The 26,622-nt window shown below is 46.6% G+C and overlaps 1 protein-coding gene across 1 annotated transcript in view; it reads left to right on the forward strand.

The window, feature by feature from the left end:
- The first annotated feature begins 22,678 nt into the window (after positions 1–22,678).
- Positions 22,679–26,622, forward strand: part of Man2a1 (mannosidase alpha class 2A member 1) — a 163,574-nt gene continuing 159,630 nt past the window's right edge. The window contains exon 1 of the mRNA XM_032901717.1: positions 22,679–23,790. Coding sequence (XP_032757608.1) covers positions 23,656–23,790 — 135 coding nt within the window. The 5' untranslated portion in view covers positions 22,679–23,655. The remainder of the gene's footprint in view (positions 23,791–26,622) is intronic.

The raw sequence follows: 26,622 nt of genomic DNA on the forward strand, positions 1-26,622 counted from the left end.
CCTCTATCTCTAGTGGGTGTGGAAAAAAAGTAAGACACCAAAAACATACGTGGGAGGTTCTAGTTTTTAGTTCAGCTGTGTGTATTTGACCATGCATTTGCTTGACTAAGAGACCTGGTGACTCTCGAAAATCTTACTAACTTGCCCTGTACGTCACTAGGATTTTCCTGGGAACGACGGGGGTATTTGTAAATTTGTTTGCACTCTGCAGAAATTTAAATGGTGGGGTATTTTGTGCCTTTTGATGAACATGTTTCTCTGTGGCAAGAGGGTGAGAACACTGTCTTAGAAATCAGTATTTTTAGCTTGGCTGCTTTCCCACCTGTTCAAGGACCTCATTTTCTGAGCCCCATTTCCTACCTGTAAATGAACAAGTTAGACAGGATGACTTCAAGAACCTTCTCCTCTAGATTACTAATGTTCTGTGTTATTGCTGATGAGATAGGGTATGGGAGAGAGAGATGTCCAGCTGAAGTCAAGGACACAGGACACGCGGTCCCAGCTTTGCCATTTACCAGGTCATTCATCCTCTCTGCACCTTTGTTTCTTTTGTCTGTGACATCCATTTCAGTTCTACAGTTTGATGGCATTGCTTATTGAGTCTAAAAATACCACAAACATAAGGTCTTAGGAATTACCTTTAAGATTTTCGTACCACACAGATTGTATGACAAAAACGACCCGATTTGATCATCGGCCAATAGCATTTATTGCACAAGCAAATGGTTTATCCGCCCAAACGTATAGAGGTGGCAAGATGTATATTTTGCAGACACCATTCACTAATGGTGGTCTCATTTGTCCTATAGTAATTGAATTTTAAATCACAATTAATATTTAGCACTAATTACCGCCATGATCTCTTGTTTTCAAGAGGTTAAACACTGTCAAGTTGATAAATTCTGTATTTTTAACACCCTAGATTGCCTGCTTCCTAGGATGGTAGCCCTGGCTCATAGCCAAGCAAGCACAGATTGGCGCTTCACATCCTTAGAAAACCACATGCCTGTCAAATGCTTATGTAACCCACTTCCTGCCGGGGCTTCCACTTTAGGGTTTAACTAATTCTTTTCCTTCCTCCTCCAGGAAATGAGGTGTCATTTTTAAAAATTGTTCCCTTGATTATAGTGGGACCAGTGTGTGAGCGTGAGAGCTCAGTGGGAAAAAATGTTTCTGGCCACAGCGGCATCTATGCGCCTCGGGAGAGCTCTGGCTTGAGATAGGACAGCAGGCCTATCTACTACCCTTTGGTTCACTGGAGCGGGAGTGTGGCCCAGGCCCGCTTTAATGTATCAAACAAGGAGGGCAAACAAAGAACAATTGGTAACATCTCTTGAGCCTCTCCTGTGGGGTCAGGGGCTGCTTAACTCAGCTTCATCAGGTTCCTTGAGCTCTGAAAAGAATTGGGAGCTACACGACTTACGCACGCCTTGCACGCACGCACGCATGCACGCTACACTGCAGCTGGGGCGTGGGGGCCTTGTGGCCACGCACTTTTGTTTTCATACTTGATGTTGTTTGTCCACTGATGCTCCTCCTCTGACGGAAAGAACACCACCAGGCTACTCCTGGCCCCATTCTCCTAGCTTAGTTAACCCCAGGGATGAAAGACTTTCTCTCATGTCTGTGCTCAGATTAGTCTTCCTGTCACACTTGATGACGCACCGGCACCCTCTGCTCAGGGGTCAGGGTATGAGAGGCACAGGGGTAGGCCAGTCTCTAAGTGTGGTAGGGAAAGTGTTGTGTTTTATAAAAAGACAAGGAGAGAAGGAATATGTTTGGTGGGGGTGCTGTAAGGCATGGGGAAGGGGATCCTCTGCGGCCCATGCTAAGTCACCCCTTCCCCCCCAAAGAGTTTATTCAGGGCATGGGGAGGGGAGTTGAGAGAAAGGCAGCTAGAGATTGGAGTGGAAGAGTAGAAGAGTAGAGGCCCGCCATGAGCACATGGAGAGAGGCAGGAGGGGAATGGGGAGAGAGGGGAATCAGGAGCAAGAAAGCAAGAGACAGAGAGAGGAGGGGACAAGAAGCCCCTTTTGTAGTGAGTTAGACACACCTAGCTGTTGCCAGGCAACTGTGGGGCGGAGCTTAGACCAAATGCCAACAGGGTGAGTTTTTTGAAGGAGTCAGGGGGGAAAATGGTGGCAAAGCTTCCTAGACAAAGATTACCACCGATGTCACAGTGAGGTACTTAGGAGCAATATTGGTTTGAGCAGCCAGTTTGACGTGATTGACCAGAATAACCATCCCCAAAGAGACACCTGTTAGCACGCCTTTATCAGACGACTGCCTTGAACTGCCTCTCTTCCTCCACTGAGGGCTCCTGCAGTGGAGAAGCAGCAGCTAGACTTCTCTTGGGTACATAGCCATGTAGATTTAAAGGCATATGGTCTGACTTGGATGGCGTACAATTTGCAAGATGGCTTCGAAGCCAAACTTGCTGCTTATTTCATGCCCTGCGTATTTAATCACTGCTCGATATGAATGAAGCATTTTATCCCAAGATCGGAGCCACAGACATTTTACCCGTGTTCAGTCATAAACTCTCTTCCAACATGTCAAGGTGATCTTCAGGGAGGGGTTCGGGGAGATGGTCTGCTTGGGGTATCTCTCTGTAGACGAGAGACGTTTTCAGTCGTCAGCTTGATCACTATTGCAGAAAACAACAACTACACATGCTCCTACTTGTATATTTTTCTGGAAAAACCTGGGGCCCCAAAGAAAAATTCTCCTGGTGGTCTTTGTTTATTTAGATCTTTGGTTTTTCCCTTTTTCTTTCTTTCTTTCTTTTTTCTTTTCTTTCTTTCTTTCTTTCTTTCTTTCTTTCTTTCTTTTTTAAAGGTTTATTTATTTATTTCATGTATGTGGGTACACTGTGCTGTCTTCAGACACACCAGCAGAGGGCATTGGATCCCATTACAGATGGGTGTGAGCCACCATGTTGTTGCTGGGATTTGAACTCAGGACCTCTGGAAGAGCAGTCAGTGCTCTTAACCGCTGAGCCATCTCTCCAGCCTTTATTTCAGCTTTTGAAAGGCAGGGGGGCGGGGCACTGCCCGAGTCATTTGCTGTGTGAGGGGCAGCAGGCACATAACTGGTGTATTCCATCTCTCTGAAGTACATGTCTTCTTAGCTCTTTTATTTGGTTTCTGTACCGTGACTTGATTCGGTGGAATTATCCTTCTATTACCTAATGCCAAGTTAGGTAATGCTAGCCAGGGACAGGGGTAGCAATCACTGGGGGACTTTTATTCTCTTACTAAAAAGGACTTTCGGTATTTACTGTCCAGCAGTAACAACACCAGGGCTCTTTAAAACCTGACACTCAAGCAGATGGACAGAACTCATCATCTCGGGCAGATCTAGCAGATTTCCTTCGTGTGAGTACAAATGGGAGGAAAGGCAGAGGCTTGTGCTGGGGTTGAGTCAAATGATGCTGATATAACCTCTGCCTGGTGCCCGGTGCCCTGTGCCCGGTGCCCGGTGCCCGGTGCCTGGTGCCTGGTGCCTGCCTTTCCTGCAGGGCAGCCGCTTGGCTGCTGTCAGTCAAAGGACGCTGTCTACGGACATTCTTTGTATGGGAGCGTGGGGGATATGGGGAGTGGGAGTGATTAGTTACAGCTGGCTTCTGGAACTCTACTCGAATGACTCCTTGCCTTTTTCTTCTTCAATGCTCAGCATCTTAGATAAAAGGTTTAAGCAGGAGGAAGAGGAAGAGGAAGAGGAGGAGGAGAAAGCCATTTTACTTCAAAACCTAAGAGACAGAAAGGGTAGAGAAAGCAATTTTATTGTCCTTTTGTAAATTTCCTCAAGCCCGACATGCTCTCCGCGCACATCCAGAGTCTTCGAGCATCCCATTCCTTTCTCAGGGACATCCTTCCCCCTCCTCCCTTCCTTGGCTCATATCCGCTTATAGCTTCTTACAACAAAGGCCCTAGTTCAGATTTCTTCATCCTCACAAAGCGTTGCCTCAATCTTGCCCCAAAGTCAACTTCGATGTCCATCTTCTAGGCCCTCTGAGTCCCTCGCTCTCGAATCCGCCTCATCAAAGCGATACTCCTGGAGGCAGTCTGGCTCTGGCGGTGTCTGAGAGACCTCCCGGATGGATGGAGATAATGCCTGTTGTATTGCTCTTTATTGGTGACTACTGCACATGCTTCAGCCAGAGCAGGTTCTCCTTCGGGAAGTGCGCACGTCCTATCCTGAAGCCCTCGGATTGCTACTTCGTAGTCTATAACTAGCAACTGCAGTATGGCTGGGAGAATTTGGGGATTATAGTTTTCATGCCCCAAACAGTGCTCCCATCTCTCACGAAAGAAGAGAGTATTTTATTCTGGAGGCAAAACCGAATAACCATGACCCAGAAAGTCAAAACATTTTAAAAAACGTGTTGATGGAAACACCAGGCCGATAGTTGCAGCCCAGCAGGGAGGCTCAGCTTGGGGCTTCAGCTACCCTATGATGACATTCTTAACTTTTGGGTGGGTAGTTGGAAGTTAGGGGTCTGTTTGCACATTTCAAAAGGTTTCAGCTAATCAGCGGAAGGATGTGAGGGCCAACGCAGAAGTGGGACCAACATAAGCCAAGGTAATTGGGGCTGCACCAGTTTAACGCTTCAATGGCTGACGATCTAATGCCTTAATCAGCCTTGCGGAACATTTAAGGTTACGCGCGGCCCTTTTCATGGAAACGTCAGTGACGGTTGTAATGCAGTTGTTATAGGAATGTGGTGAGTGGCCATCCTATAGCCCAGTATGGTAGGATTATCGGGACGACAGAACTCCCACCTAACAGCAGCATCTGCAAGTGCCACTTGTTGAGAGGTGTCCTGCCTCTGCTCCGGAGAGGGGAGAGCAGCTCTGAGGTGACTGATGTGTCTGCTCTGGCGCCATCTTAGATTCGGCCCCCATGAGTCACTTGGCATCTTCGTGTCTCACCTTTCTCATTTATACATCTGAGCTTCTGTGGGTCCGTGTGTCTGTTAAGAATCCTGTTAAATGTGCGTAGGCACATGGGGGTAAATAAAGTGCTCAGCACTGGGTCCTTAAAAGTGTTGATCGTTAGGATCCATTCTTCCACTCTCCCGCGGCGCTTCGGCGTGGTAAGTTTCAGTGAGGCGGAAGGAGAGAGGAGTTCTCAGTGCTAAGGGAAGTCTGGAAGAGAGCAGTTGAGGTAATGACCGTCACTAGTTACTGGCAACTCGCTTACAAAAGTGGATAATACCCTTGCCGAAAGAGCGAGGGTGCTCAGAGCCGTGGTAGAACTCCGGCTTGCGGGAAGCCTCTGCTGTCAGAATTCTGTCCCTCCCCACTTCTGTTGTGTCCTTGTGTCTTGGTTCTCCATTATCAAGGGTGTTATCCATCTAAACTGACTTCCTACTGCCTCCCCAATGGGGAAAGTGTCTCAGCGGCCGGCTTCTGAGGAGGCCTAAGTGATTGAAGCAAGCACTCAGGAACCCAGCCTGAGCTTAGCCATTCGTATCGATGTTCCGTACTGTGTTTCTTGTATTCTTCCTTGCCCCAAAGTCCACCAGGAAACCGTGTGAGGGAGGGAGGGCAGGAGACAGAGCCGGTTCCCAGAAGCTGTAGCTGATTTGCAAGCCTGAGGAACTTGCACGAGAGGCAACAATAAAAGTCAGTCATCAGCTCTGATATTTATAGTAAGTCTGAGGAAAGACAGAAGAGAAAGCCATGAAATGTTATTAGGAAGCCAGGGAAATGAGAGGGTACCTCACTATAACTCACACTGTACTTCTTGACTTTTTTAAATGTATGATATTCCAGTGGGGTTCACTTCTAGAAACTGAGTCTGGAATCTGTCCTCCGCTGACCAGTGGCAGATGGTTACCTGGTATAGCTTTTTGATACAAGAAATTGAAACGCACAGATAAGATCTAAAAAGGAACACATGCTTTTCTTTTCTGCCTCTCTCTCTCTCTCTCTCTCTCTCTCTCATTTTTTTAAAAAAATATTCATTATATATTTCTTTACTTACATTTCAAAGATTATTCCCCTTCCCGGTTTGGTTTTCTGTCCATAAGCCCCCATTCCCTCCCCTCATTTTTTTTTTTTTTTTTTTGATGTTAGAAATTGGAGATGAATTTCAAATAATCTGCCTAGACTCAATACCAACTGTTGCCTATTTTTCAAGTCTGGTTGAATTTTAGAAAGCATTATTTTTTTTTTTATATATAAAACACCTTTTCGGGGGTATTTTCAGTGGTAGATATAAAAGGCCCTGGGTTCCGTCCCCAGCCCGAAAAAAAAAAAAAAAAATAAAAAAAAAAAAATAAAAACACCTTTTCAGTCAGCGAGAAGACAGAAGGGAAAAAAAGAGGCAATTCTCTCGTGATATTGAAAAGAACATCTAGCGACTTGCACATAAGCAAAACATGCAGTTATTGGGCAAACCAAAGATATTTGTTTCACCGATACAAACAAATCAGCAGTGTGGATCGAGAGGTGTAGACGCTTGGAAATGGTTGACGTACTGGAGTGCCACAGGAGAAAGTGGTGCTGAGTGACCGTCACCAGGGTGCGTCTGGCATTATCTGGGCTTACAGTTTGATTTTGTAGTCCCATGTGCTATTAGTTAGTGTCCTGTTGGGTTAGGTCATGGTGCTCGGAGTTCTAATGGGTGCCCTAGGATTGATCTCTCCATATTACTCAGAGTCCTGGAACTAGGACAAGCCTGGGGCAGAAGAATATACTTAGATCTATAAAAGAACAACCTCTATACATACGTGTTCCCTTAAAATATCTTTTAGGGCCTTCCGAAGGGGTAAGTCTTAGCATCAGAACTGTTCTGTGGATTAGAATCAGGAATTCTTAGGAGCCTGGAGAGAGCATTTGCCTTTGTGAGGCCACTGGCCTCCCAATGCAGCAGCAACGAGAGAGTATTAGTGACCAAAGCCAAGCGGTTCTTCCTGCAGTGAGAGAGACAAAGCCTCAGGACCCATGCCCTTGCTCAGGCAACATACTAGTCAGAGAGAAGACACTCAGGGAGGGCCCTGACTGACCTCAGCCAGTGCCTCTCACTACAGCAAGCATCCTGAGATTCTCTGGCCTCCAGCACTTACCAACGCCTGCTGAACAGTACATTGTAAGAGATACCTGCTGGCTGCCTCAGCGAAATAAGAGCCAGTGTACTTTCAAGATGATTTAAAACGAGCTGAGCCACTGAAGGAATCTGGCCTTTTAGAGAGGCAGCCAACTACTAATAGACTTACTACGTACACTCAGAGGCGGGACACAGTTGATTTCTATTGCGATTTTGGTCAGAGTAAAGAGACCCCTACGGCATTACGGAGGCACACCTTCGGATGTGTGTATCTGTGAGGGTATTTTTACAGAGGATTAACTGAGGGCCTGATCTCACCCCCCCCACTTTGTGTGTGTGTGTGTGTGTGTGTGTGTGTGTGTGTGTGTGTGGTGTGTGTGTGTGTGTGTGTGTGTGTGTGTGTGGTGTGTGTGTGTGTGTGTGTGTGTGTGTGTGTGTGTGTGTGGTGTGTGTGTGTGTGTGTGTGTGTGTGTGTTGTGTGGTGTGTGTGTGTGTGTGTGGTGGTGTGTGTGTGGTGTGTGTGGTGTGGTGTGTGTGTGTGTGTGGTGTGTGTGGTTTGTGTGGGGGTGGTGTGGGTGTTGTGTGTGTGTGGGGGTGGGTGGTGTGTTTTGTGTGGGGTGTGGGGTTTTTTTGTGGGTGGGGGGGGGTGGGTGTGGGGGGGGTTTGTGTGTGTTTGTGGTGTGTGTGTGCGTGTGTGTGTGTATGGTGTGTGTGTGTGTGTGTGTGGTGTGTGTGTGGTGTGTGTGTGTGTGTGTGTGTGTGTGTGTGTGTGTGTGTGTGTGTGTGTGTGGTGTGTGGTGTGGTGTGTGTGTGTGTGTGGTGTGTGTGTGTGTGTGTGGTGTGTACATGTGTGTGTGTGTGTGTGTGTGTGTGGTGTGTGTGTGTGTGTGTGTGTGTGTGTGTGTGTGTGTGTGTGTGTGTGTGTGTGTGTGTGTGTGTGTGTGGTGTGTGTATGTGTGTGTGTATGTGTGCGGTATGTGTGTGTGTGGTGTATATGTGTGTGTGTGTGTGGTGTGTGTGTGTGTGGTGTGTGTGTGTGGTGTGTGTGTATGTGTGTGTGGGGTGTGTGTGTGTGTGTGTGGTTTTGTGTGGTGTGTGTGTGTGTGTGTGTGTGTGTGTGTGTGTGTGTGTGTGTGTGACACTGTCTTCTTTGGCTGTGGTTGTAGACTGAATAAATGTAGAATACAAACTGAATCCCTGCATTCACCGTCTTCCACTTCCTGCCTGTACACACAGTGGGACTGGCTACCTGCAGCCCCTGCCTTCTCTGCACTGAGGAACTGTAACCCCTCAATGGAGACCCTAATGAACCCTGTCTTCCTTAAGTTACCCCTATCAAATGTGGTTTGCCACAGTAAAGGGACAAGTCCTGACTACTGACCAATATGATCTAAGGGGGACAATTCAGCCTTCGCTTATAATAAACCTGGCTTGCTAAAGTGTGGGTTGTGTAACAGCACGGAGGCTGTCAGAACTCTGACGATGGTGAAAGGCTTCCGAACGTGCAGCAGCCAACAATTAATTTGATTCTGCCGAAATGTACCTGAGGTCCCAAGGGAGCATTCATCCGTGTAGCATGGCACCACGCCACGGCAGCCTTGGATCCGGACACACGCCTCGTTTCTGCAGGCGTGCCACTATGCCTCACGGTGTTGACAGAAACACAGCAGCTCAGATTCGAGATTACTGTATGTCACGAATGTGCAGTGTTTGCATGGAGCATGCGAAATACGTTGTAGAGCCTTAATGGTAGAATCGTCATCATCATCATCATCATCATCATCATCATCATCATCATCACCATCGTCATCATCATCACCATCATCACCATCATCTCTGTCATCATCATCCTCATCATCTCTCTCTCTCTCTCTCTCTCTCTCTCTCTCTCTCACACACACACACACACACACACACACCACTAATGAATTTGTCTTGGGAATTAAGAACGAGTTCCTCTTACTTTCTAAAGGGCCCTAACCATACTTCTGTGATTTTTTTTTGTGCTATGTATTTATGAGAATTAGCATTCTCCGCACTGAGGATTATAATATCAAAAGAATGCTCAAATAATGTTGAAAATTATTGGAGATGCTGTATGTCCTGCAGTATTCAATATTCAGCCAAGATACAATTTTTATGTAAAATAACATTAGCACACCCATGTCACTTGTGTAAAAATTTGTTTTTGTGCTTAGTAAATATAGCAAAGAATTGGTCTGAAATACATTTATTTATGATCTATGTTTGATTCATTACATCTACTACATATGGATTTGATGTTAATTCTGCTTCCTCAAGAGGGGTTGTCCCCGATGAGCGTCGAACACATACTCAGGTGCTCTCACGAGAACCTTCTCCACATTGTAACTGGTCAATAAAGGCTAGAGCCTGTGATTGGGTAGTGGAGGGGAAAGGTGGGACAGGAAGTCTTTGAAAGTGAGGGCAGGAAGAGAAGAGAGAAGAAGAGGGAAGGAGAGAGGATAGAAGAAGAGGAGGAAGCCATGATGGGGCAGAACCACGCGGCCAGGAGAAAGCACGAGTAACAAAGGGTCTCATAGCTGGGGAATAAGTTCGTATAGTGCTAGTTCTGCCCAATCTAGGCACATAGCTTATGACTATAATAACTGGATTGTGCGTGTTTTATATGGGCATTGGGGGTTGGAAATTACTGCAACATACACACACCTAGATATCTAGACTTTTATAGAAAAAAAATTTCTCTGGTGAGAAGGAGTCATGTGTGGAAAACACCTAAGAAGCTCTGCTTTACAGCAAGAGTTCAATTTATCTGCTGAAGGAGCGGGGCTGAAAACACCGGCAAGACGGAGAGCATTTGGGGGCCTGGAGCATCCTTGGCTGTAATGGAGTCTTAAAAACCCGGCGGAATATGCTTTGCTTACAGCTGATGTGCAAGCACCAGGGGTGTGTGTGTGTGTGTGTGTGTGTGTGTGTGTGTGTGTGTGTTCAGAAGGAATCCTAGAGAGAAAAGCAGGGCATGACTTTGACATCCAAACACACTGGGGTAACCGCCACACAGAGAAAGGAAACAGCGCCCCTTCTTTCCTGTTGAGTTTAGGAGCGCCTATTTTGGGCACTTTTATTCAAGACATGGAAATTGTGCTTAATTTCCATTTATCTTGTTCTCGGTCTCAAACCAGCAAAGGAGAGGATGATGGATCGCAAAATGTCAATCTCTCACCTAAAGAGAGGAAGAAAAGATTTATTTAAAGAATAAAATGTCACAGGGGCTCTTAGGAGAAAAGCTCCTGGGTTTGGATTTCCTCTTGACAGCCAGGCTTCCGAGTGAATAATTCTCCCTCTGTATCCATCTCATACAGAGTGTTCCCCAGATGCCTGTGAGTGTGGCCATGCAGTGCCAAATGCTTCCGTGCTCGAGGGTCCCTTTGTCAGTTTATCTGCCGGGACGGAGTTTCAGTAGAGCTGTCCACGGCAAAGCCAACAGGTCTTGAGGCTTTGATAAAGACATACATGGAACTTCTGGAGGTTCTTGTCTCAGTGAAAATGGCTCCACGCGCTGTGGAGTCTCAGGTTTGGTGCTAGAAGATGTCTGTGGACAGTGAAACGCATAGTGTGCACATATGTGCATGTGCATATATGTGTGCATTCACACATGTGTGCACATGTGTGTGCATGTGTGTGCATGTGTGTGCATGTGTTCTCATGTGTGTACATATGTGTGCATACATGTGTATATGTGTGTACATGTGTACATGTATGCATACGTGTGCACACATGTGCATGTGTGCATATATATATATGCGTTCACACATGTGTGCACATGTGTGTGCATGTGTGTATACATATGTGCATGTGCATGTACGTGTCAGAAAGTCCCAGGAATCCTTAGCATCAAGATACAGTGTGTATACAGAATGCTTAGTATGTATTCTCTAACGTACCTCAAGTGCCTACAGCAGGGCCTCTCTGGCCCATGGTCAGCATTTGACAGTTATTTGTTCAAAAAATTCGCTGTGAAAATTAGAAAACCCATCCCAGTGGTTTATATATAAACATGAATGTACGTTGTTTATGAAATGGATGTTTAGTTGCTGTTTTAAAAATCCCACGAATTAAAAACAGACCAGCACAAAGGCGAACTTATGACACCCTGAGTTGTCATCCAAATCAAACAGTTTTGGCAAGACCACTACTCAAAGTTCCCTAGATAAATGGGATATTTTTCTAAATACCCTTCCATGTAGAATGGCCATATACCAAACTCTAGTGGCTGGTGCCTTGGTTTGCAGCATGCTGGGGTAGATGATTCTCTGTCTTTAGGTTTCTGTGTTTCCCTGGTGGCTCGATGAACTGGGGGCCTCCTCCTCCTCCTCCTCCTCCTCCTCCTCCTCCTCCTCCTCCTCCTCCTCCTCCTCCTCCTCCTCCTTCCTCTTTTCCTCCTGCTGCTATGGAGTGGTTGACTGGAGCAGGACTGCAAAGGGCCCAGAAATTTCCTGTCATTGTGGGAAAGCAGAGTAGGGAAGAATGAGGCTACATGTCAAAAGCCAGAATGAGCCAGTCTCTTTTATGAACTAACATGCTACTAGAAACAAGGGAGTTCTCATTTGAACCCTGAAGATGGAAGGGACAGTGGCCGTGGCCAAGAACGTATCTGGAGTTGGCTCTTCTGAAACATCCAGGGTTCATGGGCTGAGACAGAAAGATGAGGACAACAATGAAGGATCTTCCCGGATACCTACCTAAAGAGGGAGTCCAAGAAAGCCACCCATTCCTGGCTCGCAAATTGTGCCAGGTTCCTTGTTTTCCTTACCCATGAAACGAGTAGCTCAGACCAATATTATAGATTGGCTTGGTAAATATGAGGGTCACAGAAGACGTGTGTGATTTCAGGCTGTTGTAAATAGCTTCTGTGAGTTACATAGCTACATGCAGAGGACTCAGACAGAAGGACGACAAAGGTCACACTCTCAAAATAGACAGCTCCCCTCAGTGACTATTTAGAAGGCAGGAAGGCTTTCACACAGCACACATGCCTTATCATCAGCTATCATATGAATGGACCAGAATGAGAGATGCTCTGTCTTAGCAAGCTCCTCAAGGTGTAGAAATAATATTCAAGAAACTGAAAATGCACAAGCTTTTGATTCCCCAACAACCTTGAGGGAAATATTCTCATTTCGTAGAAATCTTCTAAGACAGTAATTTACCCTTTTAGCTGTCTCACTTTATGTTTTTAAATTTTAATAATTTTCTTGTTACTGAATTTTTTTTCTAGAAAAACTGAGAAAATTGTTCTAGAATTTTCTCTTGAAATAATCTGCATAAAAGTTGATTATTGTGCTTTTCTGTTTGTATGTCTCTTGAACGATACCTGTCTTCCTTGGTGTCCAGGACTTTTTCTACCTAGCCTTTCCTTGGCCTCTATATGGTTTGTAAGGAAAGAAAGACATTAGCTTTCCTCGAAGTCTGGAGTCATCAGATGGCTGTGGAAATATGAATTGATTACTGCGGAATCACTGTGCGCTGGGCACAGGAAAACTAAACTCAGGATTCAAGGCAATACACAGGCCACAAGACTGGGGTCTGTCCTTGAATTGTGGTATGTAGCGGGGCCTGAGGACGAGGCTGAGGTACAGGAGAGCGGACTCCAGGCCGTGGAAACTTCTCTTCAGGAAAGCTTGGTTGCTCATTGCGCCCATCAGGGAGGCTAATGTGCCTGTAAATTTCTTCTGACAGAAAACACATCACATCAGAGCAGCAGCAGCAGCAGCAAACCATACAGCCAAACAGAAGACTGAAAGCTGGGCCCTTTCAGAGGGGTCAAAACATAGCAGAGTGAGAAGACAAGGGGTTGACAATGAACAGAAGCCAGGAAGTGCTGCAATCAGGTTTAAAGGAAAAGGCGTTTATCATTTATAGTCTGAAGAGATGCTTCTCAGGCAGCCCTTGCTTATTATGTCTTATTTGGCAATAGCAGTTCAAGGTCACAACATCAGAGGGCAAAAAGGGATCAGATTCAAGAGTTAATATTTGCCATGACCGGCTTTGTAATTGCATGAATATTGAATATGTAGAAATAATTGTAAGCACATTATCTCTGTGTCTCTACGCATTGCTTTAATTTTTAATGTAATCTTTTTTATCTGCTTTTCCTCAGCTGGCTGTGGCCTTGTGATTTGCATAGCTGGAACGATCGGCGCCGTCAATTTGGTAATGAAGTCAGTCTCTGAGTGGGAGAGGTTTCTCAAGATGTAGGAAAGGAGAGAGCAGAAATAAACTTTTGCATTCCCAGGTAAGTAAGTATTCCCAGATAAGTAAATACACACACACACACACACACACACACACACACACACACACACACACACACATATATAGTAATTTGATATGTTCGCCTTATAATAAATCTCAAAAACAGAAAGGGGGAACTCCTCAGTGTTCTGTGTTCTGGTCTTTTATACTTAGGCGTGTGTCTCTTTTTTAACAGATATAATCTTAATTATATGTGTGTTTAATTCTGTCTCCTGCTTTTCTTAACTTTTCTGATTGTAAAATGGTAATAAAAATGGGGCTCCATAATACATTCACCTAGTCAGTCTCTTCCGGCTGGTGGAGCAGAGCAACACTGTTGCTAGGCAGAGCAGGCTTGTTGTTAGCCATAACACACTAGTTCTACTACAAAGTAGCACAGAGAGCTACACAGGGCATGGCTCGGTTTCTTACCTGCTAATGGGGTCAATAAGAGTTCCTCTCTTGGAGTGTCCCTGTCAGAGTCAAAGGTCCCACAGGAAGTACTTGGTTCTACCCAAAACTCTAAAGGCAAAAAGTCGATTGGATTGGATTTCAAATTATGGGGAAACTTTATCTATCTATCTATCTATCTATCTATCTGTCTGTCTGTCTGTCTGCCTGTCTGCCTGCCTGCCTGCCTGCCTGTCTGTCTGTCTATCTATCCATCCATCTATCTACAAAACCATGTTTTCTGTGAACTTGTCATCATCTCGAAACCCTGTGTCCCCTTTCTGAGTGACAATAACCTCATTCCCTTTCCCGGCGACATTACCCTCCTGCCCCTTGGCTTGTGACTTAGTGCTAATGATTTGCTTCATAACTTGCATACAAGAGTACTTCCCCAAAGAGATAGCTGAGTATTGCTTGCTACTTAGCTTGATATAGATATGCACACACAAGTGCATGCACACAAATACACACATACACACACATACACACACACGCAAAGTGCCCACACATGCAACCATGTGCACACACACACACTTATTTGCACAAGTACACACACCATCAACTCTTGGTATCTAGACAGAATACAATCTCAGGCTGCTTTAGTTGCAACAAAGAAACCTTTTGACAGGAAACTAGAGGGCTTGGCTTCCTACCGGCACTTCCTATGACCTTGGGCAAAGATCGTCCCTAGGAGTTGGATATACCATCTTTGAAGCTTTAGTGTACTCTGTCACTAATCTGTTCCTCGTTGAATATGGCATAGGAGAAAGAAGAGCCAGACAGGACCAGAAAAAACAGCTCAGGGCTGCTGGAAGCCAGCCTGACTTCACATTGTGCCAGTGTCAGTGACAGGGAGCCAAGGGCTGTTGAAAATGGAAGGACAGTCTTACATCACAAACAGCCTTCTTACCTCTGATGTGTACATATTTAGGTATATTATGGGCCTTAACTATCATGTGAGTAGAAGACATTCTCCTCAGAGTAAATCATAGAGATTGGGATGTCAAGAGTCTAGAGTTTGCATAACTTACCATGCATTATATATACAGGTCTTCCTGGAGAGATTTTTTTTTTAAAAAGAACTCACAATCCATTCTCCGCGTAGAAGCATCATTTCCCACAACTGTTGCCTGTGATGAATGCAGTAGGCTGGCTCCCTCAATGTGCCTGCACTGCCCTTTCCTAGTTGCTTTCTCCTACAGAGACCAGAGGTTTGCAGCTCCTAGACTTCTGTGTGCCCAGAGTTGTAGATCTGAGTTATGCTTGTCCGTTGGGAATACTCACTGTAGATTTGGAAGGCAGTGGTATGAACGTCCTCCTGGCCAGCCAGTGACTTTCCTTTCCCTACCAGTGCACCTCGATTGGTTAATTGCTCAGACACCAAGGAACAAGAAGCAATGGCAGGGACACTAATGTATCTTGTAGCATGATGATCCTGAACCCACAGGGCTCTGATCTTGTTCCAGTGGACATGAAAGCTCTCAACCGCATTGGTAGGTCAGCTCTGTGTGTTTCTGTCAATCATTCTTGGAGGAACTTCTGTACCGCACCTGGACAGTCTGAACACGGGCTTTGTCAGTGTCTCTGTTAAAGAACTTAAAGAACCTAGAAATGTTTATGACAGTCTACCCCGAATCTGAACAACACAGTCCCAAGTGTAATCATGGGAAATCTACCCACTCTGCACAAGCTAATGGTATTCAATTCTATTTCTTTTCTTTTCTCTCTTTTTTCTTTTTCTTTCTTTCTTTCTTTTTTTGAGACAGGGTCTCTCTGTTTAGCCCTGGCTGTCCTGGAATTGGCTCTGTAGACCAGGCTGTCCTGGAATTGGCTCTGTAGACCAGGCTAGTCTTGAACTCAGAGATCCACCTGCCTCTGCCTCCTCAGTGCTGGAGTAGTGAACTCCATTCTATAGAATGCTAGAGGAAATAGAAGACTTTAAAAACAAAAGAACCAAGATATGCATTCGATAGTTATGTACTTTAAGCCAAGTTATTTCATCTTTCAGCATCTGAGTTCATTACAGATAAAACAGCTATCAACACACTAATTATAAAAGCTAAATGAGGAAACATGTCCAACTCCCAGCATAGACTTACTTGCTTCATTTCTTTCTATCAAAATATTGGCTTTCCTGTAGTGGTGAAGATTAGGAAAATTTCTTTTCAGGAATCATCTTTAAAAGGCTTTGAAGAAAATACTTCGGGAAAAATAGTGCCAATTCATAAAGTTAAGACTACTTTTTAAATTTCATTTTTATTTTATGGGTAGGGGAGTTTTCCTGTATGTATGTCTGTGTGTCTGTGCACCAGATGCATGCCTCGTGTCCACATTGGCCAGAAGAGGGCGCTGGATCTCCTGGAACTAGATCTATAGATGGTTGTGAGCTGACATGTGGGGGACTTCTGGAAGGGCAGCCAGTTCCCTTATCCAATGAGCCATGTCTCTCCAGCCCTAAGAACAGCTTCCAAACAGACCCCTCTATTATAACTAACTCATTCCTAGCACTAGGAAGCCCACCCCAACTGGTGCCTCAGAGCCTAGACAACCACTAATTAATTCAGAAGGTATCTATTAAGCCTCACCATTGATATCTCATTATTTTGCCAATTGAGATACAGTGGCAAACCATGAGACTTCCAGGAGCGAGCTCATCTCCTACTGGGAAAGACAGATGGAAGGCGTATCAATCAATGACGGGAAGTATTCTGGAGACAAGGCTGTCATCCTCCATCTTCTGTCTTCTCCTTCTGCTGCCCTCTTCAGGGGCCTGTGTCCTCCTCCTCTCACCCCTTCCCAAGTTTCTGTCATGGGAATAAGGTGCAGCCAGAGAGAGAGACCACACCCCAACACCAAGGTTAAGGTTGTCTTTGATAGGTTGGTAGTCTCAGGACTCAGGAAGGATCTATAGTCAATGCCTGCTTCACAGACACCGGTAGAAGTACGAGACAGCCAGGTTAGAGACACGTCCAAGTTTGCTCTGGCTTCCCATGTCTTTGCAGTCCTACTGTGTCTAAGGTAGAAGGTTCAGGTGGAAATCACGGGTGTAGTTTATGGTGTATACTTTATAGTTTGTGTTTTATACTCATAGTCAAGGAAAGCGAATTGGGGTTATTTCCTATTTCTGTGGTATGTGGCAAGCAAACTGGTTCTTTGGAAGGAACTATTGTTTGCTTATTCAGTTACTTTGGACAAACACAGCCCTGAGAAATGGCCCCACTTGAAGAGTGGTCAGGCTCTGCATTCTCTGCATAACCAGGAAGAATGTGTAAGAATGCTTAAGCCCTCGGCAGACAGACTTTCTCAACGACCAGGGAAGCAAAGGGCCGGACCTTCTATGCCTTTTGGTTTTCTACAGTCATAACTATAAAATTCCTGAAAGTTCGGTGAGCCTGAGAGAGCATGTGTCTAATGAGGTATGCACTTCCCTCATTAGAGTGGTTATTATCAACTCTAGGAGGCACCGACTCACACATTAAAAGTATTTTTTCCTCATTATGAAGGCACAGGTTGAACAGGTGTGAAATGGTATCTTTAAAAAAGTTTAACCTTTGTGGTTGAGGACAGCCATGAGTACGTGTCCTTACTTTCACCTTGTTTGAGACAGGGTCTCTTGTTCATGGCGGGACTGTGCTGTATGTGCTAGACTCCTTGACCAATACGCTCCTAGGGACCTCCTGTCTCCAGCTCCCACAATGCTCCCACAGTGCACTGGAATTACTGATGCACTGTATGCTGTCCAGCTTTGTCTGGGGGGTTCGAACCTGTAGTCTTCATGTTTGCTCAACAAGTGATTTACCACTGTGCCTTTCTCCAGCCTGAGTGAGGCAGTATCTTATTAGATACTCTTTGCTCTCCAATGTTGTTGCAACATGACTTCCAATAGCCAAACCACAAGTGATACGATATAAATTAATTTTCTTGAAAAGAGAAGCTGCTTGAAGACTGTAGATTGTAAACACACAGACTCACACACTCATTCACACACAAAATCATTCACATACACACTCACACACAAACTCTCTCTCTCTCTCTCTCTCTCTCTCTCTCTCTCTCTCTCTCTCTCACACACACACACACACACTCACACAAGTAGTATTTCTGGGTCATAGGGCAGTTCTATTTTCGGTAGGGAGGAAACTTTCATACTGTTTTCCATTAAATATACCGATTTCTACAGTGCTATCTGAAACTGTACTGCAAATTGTTTCTGCTCATGTGGCAGTCTGCAATCCTCCAACAGTTAACAAGGTCCCCTTAATACCCTCAATAACATTACTCATTTCCAAAACCATAACAAGTATGAAGTGGTATCTATTGTGATTTTAATATGTTAAGTCCCTGATGATTAATGTTGTTGAACGCTCTTTTAAAAATATAACTGTTGGGGTTGGGGATTTGGCTCAGTGGAAGAGCGCTTGCCTAGGAAGCGCAAGGTCCTGGGTTCGGTCCCCAGCCCCGGGAAAAAAAAATATATATATATAACTGTTGGGGGTTGGGGATTTGGCTCAGTGGAAGAGCGCTTACCTAGGAAGCGCAAGGCCCTGGGTTCGGTCCCCAGCTCCGAAAAAAAGAACCAAAAAAAAAAAAATATAACTGTTGGTTATTTGTGTCTTCTATGGAAAAATATTTATTTAGGTCCCTTACCTATTTCCTATGAATTGTATGATTTGCTATATATTACATGCTAGGTGGGTGGTTGCTTTCTATAAAAGTCTACACATACCAAGACTGTCGCAACGAGGTAGGGTACCACAAAGAACCTAAATTTATTTTTGCAGAGTCCCAAGGCCAGTGGTCCAAAACCAAAGTGTCAGCAGAGCTGGCTTCAAGTCACACCATCAGATGGCCATGGTGTGCATCATGTATGTTACAGTATGTTCCTCTGTTATAAGGACATCAATCACATTAGACTAGGGCTCCAAGTTTATGGCTTCCTTTGAAATTTGTTAATGTACAGACCCTACACCAAATAAACAACTTCTCCTCCTCCTGCAAGGTGATGTGCCATTTTGTTTGTGTATTGTGGCTACGGTGCAAGGTCTCTCCCGAAAGGGCAACCGAATGATTCCAGGGCTGTGGGCTGACTCGGGTCTGAAAGCTGACGGAAAGTTTATTGTCTCTCTACTGTGGCAACTAAAGTCAGAGCTTAGCTAACTGATCTAGAGCTCTACCTGTTGAAAATAAGTGATATCCTATTTAGGTTGCCTAAATATTACTTTCTGAGGACATCTCTGTGGGCCCCGGCAGTTTGCTCCTCTAAAGGCAAATGAGTTTACTCTGTTACTTAAGCACCGCTTGGCCTCTGTTCTTCAGGACTCCTGTCGTCTGCATGTGAACCAGGCAGGCCAGCTGAACCACTGCCTATGTCCATGCCTGGCCCCTGGGAGAATCCACAGAGTCCCCCCCTCCCCCACAAAACCTTCAATAACGGTGTATCTTCTGTGTCACCACATGGAACACAACTGGGGCACAGGCTTGCAAGCTGCATGTGATAAATCCAGTACAATATTTGTTTCCCCTTAAACCACTGGATTTCCTTTTCCACTCCATGCCTTGAAGCTCTGGTGTCTCAATCTCATACGCTATCCACCAGTCACCTCGGGCTGTGTGAACTGAATGCTTAAGAGCAGAAATACATTTAGACATAGATTGGTTCCTAGTTTTTGCATATTGGTACATCTGCTTGCAGGTATATCAGTGCATCATATGCATGTATTGCCCAAGGAGGCCAGAAGCGGGCATCAGGTCCCCTGGAGCTGGAGTCAGGGTTCGAAGTTGTTCTATTGGCACTGGGAACACAACCTGAGTCCTTTGCAGGAGCAACAAGTGCTGCTAACCACTGAGCCATCCTTCCGTGGGAGCAATACATTTTTGATACATTGTGTTACATTCTTTCATGACCCTATATCTTTAGAGAAAGTTTCTATACATTGTTCCCAGATTTTTCCAACATATATTAGACCCAATTGTAGCTATTTTGGTGTGTGAATTATTGCTCCATTCTATTCCACAAGAACACAGTACATTGTGGTCATATTCTCAGGTAGTTGGTTGTGGTGGTTTTTGGGAAAAAAGCAAATTCCATGTCAAGGGATTTGCCCAGATAAGGACAATCACTTCTTGTAGGATGATGTCATTATGCAGGTAAAGGCAGGTACTAGATAGAACAAAGCCTGTCATTGGACGAGAAGGAAGGATGGGTGGGAGAAAAGTTTTAGAGAGCAGAAGGAGACTGGAGCGAGGGGAGAGAAGCAGCGGAGAGAACATGGAGGCGGATGTTAAGATTCCTCTCTGCACATTTACAGGTTGTTATGAATATTCTTAAGGGATGGGTATGTACAGGGCTTTGTGTGTCTAGGTGGGCAATTATATCTTATCAATTGGATCAGAGGTTATTGTGTTGTGTGTTCTTTCATGTGGTGATTTAATTGAATTCAAGAGAGTGTGTGGTGACTGGAGACATGTGTATTTCTGGCATGGTGGCAGCCTGCCTTGGGAACTAGATGGGTAGAGAGATTGTTGCCAAGCTCAGAGAAGCCATCGGCAGTGAGATATGGGATGGAGCAAAGCTGGTGAGAGGCTTTGCTAACTGAGATGAAGCTATCTACCAGATATCTTGGGGCACTATGGTGCTGGATTTAGTGCAGGGGAAAAGACAGCATTTTTTTTTTAATTTTATAGCAACAACTTCTAGTGGATTTTCTTGAACAGATGAGTATTTTAGGAAAAAATATGCATACAACTCCCAAACCTGAAAGATGGCAAGTTTAAAATTTCTTTTCAGTGTATAGATGTTTTACCTCCATGTATGTCTGGGCACAACATGCGTGGCTAGTGTCCAAAGAAACCAGAAGGTACCAGATTCTTATGGAACTGAGGAATGGTTTACTGAACTGCTATGGGCGTACAGAATCCAGGTCCTTTATTTAGATTAGTGGTTCTCAACTTTCCTAAACTTCCACCATTTAATACAGTTCCTCATGCTGTGGTGACCCCTAGCCATATTTTTTTTTGCTGCTACTTTATAACTATAATTTTACTGATGTTATGAATCATAATGTAAAATATCTGTGTTTCCTGAGAGTCTTAGATGACTCCTGTGAAAGAGTTCGTCAGCCTCTGAAGGCATCGAGACTCACAGGTCGAGAACCACTGCTCTAGACAAATAGCCAGTGTTCTTAACCACTACGCCATCTCTCCAGTCCAAAATTCCAAGGTTATCAAGCAAAGGAAACCCAGCCTGCTTAGCCACAGAATGACAACTTGCTTCTCCCGGTGAGCACTGCACAGGTGTGTGCTGGGGATGCTAGTCCCAGCTTTAGCTAACGCAGTCCAAATTTTGGAGTTTTTATCATTAACAAATTAATCCATCAACTTTTTAGAGGAAAGGACACAAACCTTGCCATGTCTGAGAATTCAATAGTAACAAGTCAGTAACTCCAAAACCAAAATAATAACATCCTATCTTCAGTTACATAATTAATTCTCCTTGGTACAGGAGGAGTCTCTTTGATCCTCATACCTTAGGAGGGAAGATGGACCAGGCCTTGCCACCTTTTTTTGGGGGTGAGGGAGTATTCAAAAACACTCCAATGCCTACCACCCCAGTTGTTACAGTCACTTTGGAAGCTGGCACCTAGTTCCCATGGACTTGTTCCATGGGCATGCCATCAGAAGCAACCACAGGTGATTGTTAATTAACTGTGATGCATTTCACGACCCAAATTACCACTCTTTTTCCCTTTGGCAAGGAGCTCTAGGTGAAAGTCAACCAATCTGACCTTTAAATCCATCTCTGTGGGTCTATCTCTTGGGGCTACTCCATGGAGGGCTTAATAAAACTAAATCTTATCTTTAATAGGGAGTCAAATAACTAAGGATGGCTAGTGTGAAGAAAGCCAGAGAGAATATAGACAGCAACTGTGGAGAGCAAGCCTTATAATTACCTCTTGAAGTGATAAAGGACCCCCAAAAGATGGGCTTCCCATCCAGTCAAGGGCTAACATGGAGATTTTTATGGAGACTACATTGTGGTTATTTGAAGAGCAGAGATGTCACCGTGATGCTGCCCCGAACTTGCTATACACTGTTAATAGGGTGCCAGGAAAGTGTCCATGCCCAACACCATGACAGAACTGTTGGCCACCAAGGAGCTCAGGACTTGAAAAAGTCAGGTATGCTAAGAGAAATTGCTTATCAGATGTACTAGAACCAGGAAGCAAGTTCCTTTATTTCCTGTAACGTCTCTTCAGCACCCTCTACTGACACAGTGTCCCAGAAGGGCGAAGAGAAACCTCCTTAAAAGGCCCAGCTTCATTTTCACAGTGCAGTGGAAAAAGGGTGATTTTGGAGCTGAGAGACCATAATTCAATAGTGGGCTGAAACATTTCTCAGATCCCCCTCTTACGAGGTTTTTGTCGCCAGATGTCTACATCTGCCTACAAGAGGCTTTGTCGGCCTCCCTTTCTTCCAGATTTCACCAGGATGTCGCACAAAGCAAGAGCAAGAAAAGATGAGTCCAAAAATGCTCCTCAGATTTCTCATCTACCTTTCCTTACAAGCCCTTCACGGACCCTTCCAAGGCACGCTGATCTGGGCGTTCCAGGATAGAAGACGCGACCAGAGGATGGAATCTGGGGAATGAACCACAGCCGCTATGGAACGCAGGCTGCTGGAGCCCTGGAGGCACCTCTCTGCTGGCCTCAATTCCTGCAAAGCCGCCTCCCTTGTCACTGAAGCCTCTTGAGGTCTTCCTACTGTCAGGGCCCAGTGAGGCAGGCGCTGGGCGGGCCTGGCGGGCGGCGCGCTGTGATTGGGCGCCAGGGGGCCCGCCCCCTCATCCCGGCGCGTCGGGAGGGGGCGGGGCCAGCCGGCTGCCCAGCTCCAGGGCTGCGGGCGCCTATTGACCCATCGGCCGCCGCGCCGCCGCCGCCGTCTCCTCCGGCTCGTGGCGGGCGGTACTGGAGCGCCGAGTAGCGCTGGGGAACCGGCTCTTCCTCTCGCGGCTGCCGCCGCCATCTCCGCGTTCTCGGGGCGGGAAGGAGGGGGTGCTCCACGGCTGCAGCTGGAGCGGGCTCCTCTCCGGAGACGGTCCTCTCCTCCTCGCTCTGCTCGCCTCCTCCCGGCGCCGCCCGCCCCCTGCGCCCTCCGCGTGCAGCCCGGGCCCGCGAGGGGGAAGGTAGGGGCGGCGGGGGCCGGGAGAGGCCGGGGATCGGACGCACGCCCTGAGGAAAGTCTCGGATCTCAGCGCCCCGGCGCGCAGGGTGCAGCCGGCCCCCGCAGTAGCCTCGGCAGGAAGGGGCTCAGGCGGGGACGCGGGGGCGGCGTTACGGGGGTGGGCCTGGGTGTCCCGGCGCTAAGTTGTGGGGCACGGCGCCTCCAGGTCCAGTTCCTTCTTCTGCGCGCTCCTCGCTCCCAGCGCCGCACGCTCGGCCCCGGAGCCGCGGAACCCGCGCGTTCTCTGGGCGCGGAGGACACGCCTGCCCTTGTCGAGAAAACTTTTCCTGCCGACTCAGTCGTGGCGGCTGTGGCAGGAAGTCGGGCAGAGACCTCTCCTCTGACTGCTCCGCCCGCCCTACGGGGTATCGCTACCCTGCAGGAGAGCAAGTTTGTGGGGACCTTTGCCTTGCTCCCCAGGAGTCCGCCTTGCAGGAACGGCCAGCCCCGGGGAGGGCAGCGGGCCAGGGCGTAGGCCGAGGGCGCGTGGTGGCTCCGGAGACGAGGTGCGGAGCGCAGCCGGGACCCGCGCCGTAGCGCGCGAAGGGTGTGCAGCCCGGAGCAGGGAGCCCTCGGCGGTCGCCGGCTGGAGTCTTCAGTCTTCCTCCTCCTCCTCCGGGTGAGGACCGCGTCCTGGCCCCGAGTCCATCGAGGAAAATGAAGTTAAGCCGCCAGTTCACCGTGTTCGGCAGCGCGATCTTCTGCGTCGTAATCTTCTCACTCTACCTGATGCTGGACAGGGGTCACTTGGACTACCCTCGGGGCCCGCGCCAGGAGGGCTCCTTCCCGCAGGTAAGCACCTGGTGGCGGGCGCAGCCTGGATGACCAGCCCGGGGGCTCGCACTTCTTCCCGCCGACGCTCAGCGCCGGGGCAGGGTGAGGCCGCGCCGACGACCGGTAGAGCTTCATCCGGTCCAGGCTCTGCCGCGCTCGGACCGCTGAGTTCGCAAAGTCCTGGGTGTCGTGCGGTGGCAGCCTCGGCGCTGGGCAGAAGTGGCCATGTTCCCACATTCGCACCCGGGCCTGTGGAAGTGGCCTCGGCCACCTGCTGGTGGGGAACCCGCGCGAGTGCCGCCTATAAGCTAGCTCAGGGTTAAGCTGCCAGAGGCTGCCCAGATCCCTGAGCGCACGGAGTCGCGGCAAATTGATTAAATACAGCCCACCTAGGCAGATTTCTGTTTCTGACCCCTTCCCCTTTCACTGTGTCTTGAGAGATAAAAAGTTTATTTCCTGTCGCAGCCCTTTGAGATATGGATAGTAGGGTTGATTTTAGTGTCGTCATCCTTCAGCTGTTACCTCGGGTTGGTTTGGAGCAGAATGGGGAAGTGCCTGTTATACTCCTACTGGAAGCTGTGCGGCGCTCAGTTCTCTGCGGGGTGGTCAAACTGGCAAAGGAGTTGAACAAACCCATCCGAAGCCTTTCAGGAAAACTTACTAAAAAAACAAAGAAATGGGTGCACTCGGTTCTGTATGGAAGGTGGCCACATAGCAATTGCGGGCGGCTTTTACAGCTCTTCGATGTTGACAAACACATTTGAGTGGAAGCAGACGTATGGAGAAATCCGAAGAATCCAAGTGTTGACAAGCTAACAACTAGTTGACCAGAGAAATCTACAACCTACCTGAATAAGGCTGATGTTTGCCTTTTTTAAAACAAACAAACAAACAAACAACCCCAAATATGACAGTTTAATGACTGGAAATAATCCTTGCCAGTTCTTTTGATATGCTAGGGTCAGTGGCTTGGCGGGAATTTAAAATGAAACCACAAGCTTTACTTGAAGTATTATGAAACGAGGACTTAGGGATTCTGTCATCACTACACAGCCCTAGAAGTATTTTTTAGAAGCGTGGAATTAAAAGCTGGCTGCAGACAGATGTTTCCAAATGTTTACAGCTTCTGCTTCCCCTATAGAGTACGAGAGAGAAAATATATGAGTGCTCTCGGCTGCCTTTAAATTTGGAACTTGGAGCTCGCACCAGCCTTGTTGCTGAGGCTGGAGTAAACAGGTTGACAACAGGTAAATCCTAGTAGCCAGGGCCCAGGAGGTCTGAGCTTTGTCCCCTGTGCTCTCTGATTTTGGAGTTAAACATGCTGTCCTCCTCCCAACCCCATTTTCAGAGTTTTCTCCTTTGCAGGAAATGTAAAAATGGATCTCCTCTTGCCCAGTGATGTCTTAATAATGTCCTCTGACTTTGGCTGGGTGATCACTTGAACACAATTTATGCAAACATCTGCATGGGGTTCTCTGGCAACCTTGACATTTCTTTCTGTTTCTAAAGCAGCAAGTGACTCATTCCATTACTGAGAAATCTCAGGCAGTTGGTTCTCCTCTATTTTCGCACGAACTCCCCAGCTCACTAAGAAGCTGAAGGTCTGCCTGGAGTGTGGAGTTTGGCAGAGAGCAGTGGTGGTGGGCTTCAGAAGTACCTGCAGCTGTGTGTTTATTCAGAGAGAGAGAGGGGGTTTGGGAGTGGCATCTTCTGTTTTCTCTCTGGACTTCTTTGTAGAGAGAAGGTTTTTGACGTTAGTTTCACCTCATGAACTTCTCTCTCCAGCTACCATTCAGTTGGTGCGGAACTGAGGCACAGAGAGATTGCTGGGCCCAAGGTCACATAGACAAAATCTGGAACTTTGAACAGGCAGCTCTCAGAGTGTAGCCTCAGAGCCACAAAGTTGTCTGCAATCATCTTGCTAGAGCGAGGCTCCAGCTTGCCTGTTGCTAGAATTAGACTTGCTGGTGGCGTCTTAGCTTATGACCACCCCCTCCTGGAAAAATTTTATTATGAAGACAAAAATGAATGTAGTCCTTTTGCTTCAGACTTTTGCTTTCCCTGAGAGTCTTCTAATTTACCTTTACAGCCAGACATGATTACGATGGAAACCCTTACAAAGCAGAGTGTCCAAAACTGGATATCCTTAAATTCTTTTCCAGGTCTAAACTGTATGTTAACCTCAATTTCACAACAATCCCAGGCATAGCAAAACTGCTGGGCTCTGTTCCTTGAACAGGTTTTGGTGGGAATTCTTGAGTTTCAGTAGAGCTAATTTTGTCAGTGTCTGCTGAGTTTGGTGTCCTGTATCAACTCAACCAGAAAGGTTACATTGTGCATTCTAGTTTCTCTTGATGTGGAAACTTCAGTAAGGTCCACGTAGTTTGCAGGCTGTATTTTTGGGCTGCACAGGTATTGAGAGCAATCTGTTTTCGCTGTTCTTTGGACCTTTGCTCTTTTACCTTCTTTAGCAACTCTGTTTCCTGCCACCTGCTCAGTCCTGGGGCAAGGGAAGGCACCACCCCAGCTTTCCTCCCCACCCCTACCCCCCACCCCCACCCCGCCCGGAGTGTGGCCTGCCTAAGGGCCTCTCTAAGGAGAGGGCTTTCTCTGAGTGTTACTTTAAGAATTCCTTCAAGTCCAAGGCAGCAGGTGGCCTACATATTAGGGTTATTTGATCTCAGTTTTTTAAAAAAAAAGTAAAAATAAACAAAAACCTCCAGCCTGCTGGAGAGGTGGGCCAGGCTTAATGCCTTGAAACTACTTTATGTTAGTTTCAAGGAGGAGACATGTTACAGCTCCCTGGAAGGGATGGCCAATTCCAATAGGCAATCTAGTGGGCACATCAGG

Source organism: Rattus rattus, chromosome 4, assembly GCF_011064425.1.
Source record: "Rattus rattus isolate New Zealand chromosome 4, Rrattus_CSIRO_v1, whole genome shotgun sequence".
Classification (NCBI taxonomy): domain Eukaryota; kingdom Metazoa; phylum Chordata; class Mammalia; order Rodentia; family Muridae; genus Rattus; species Rattus rattus.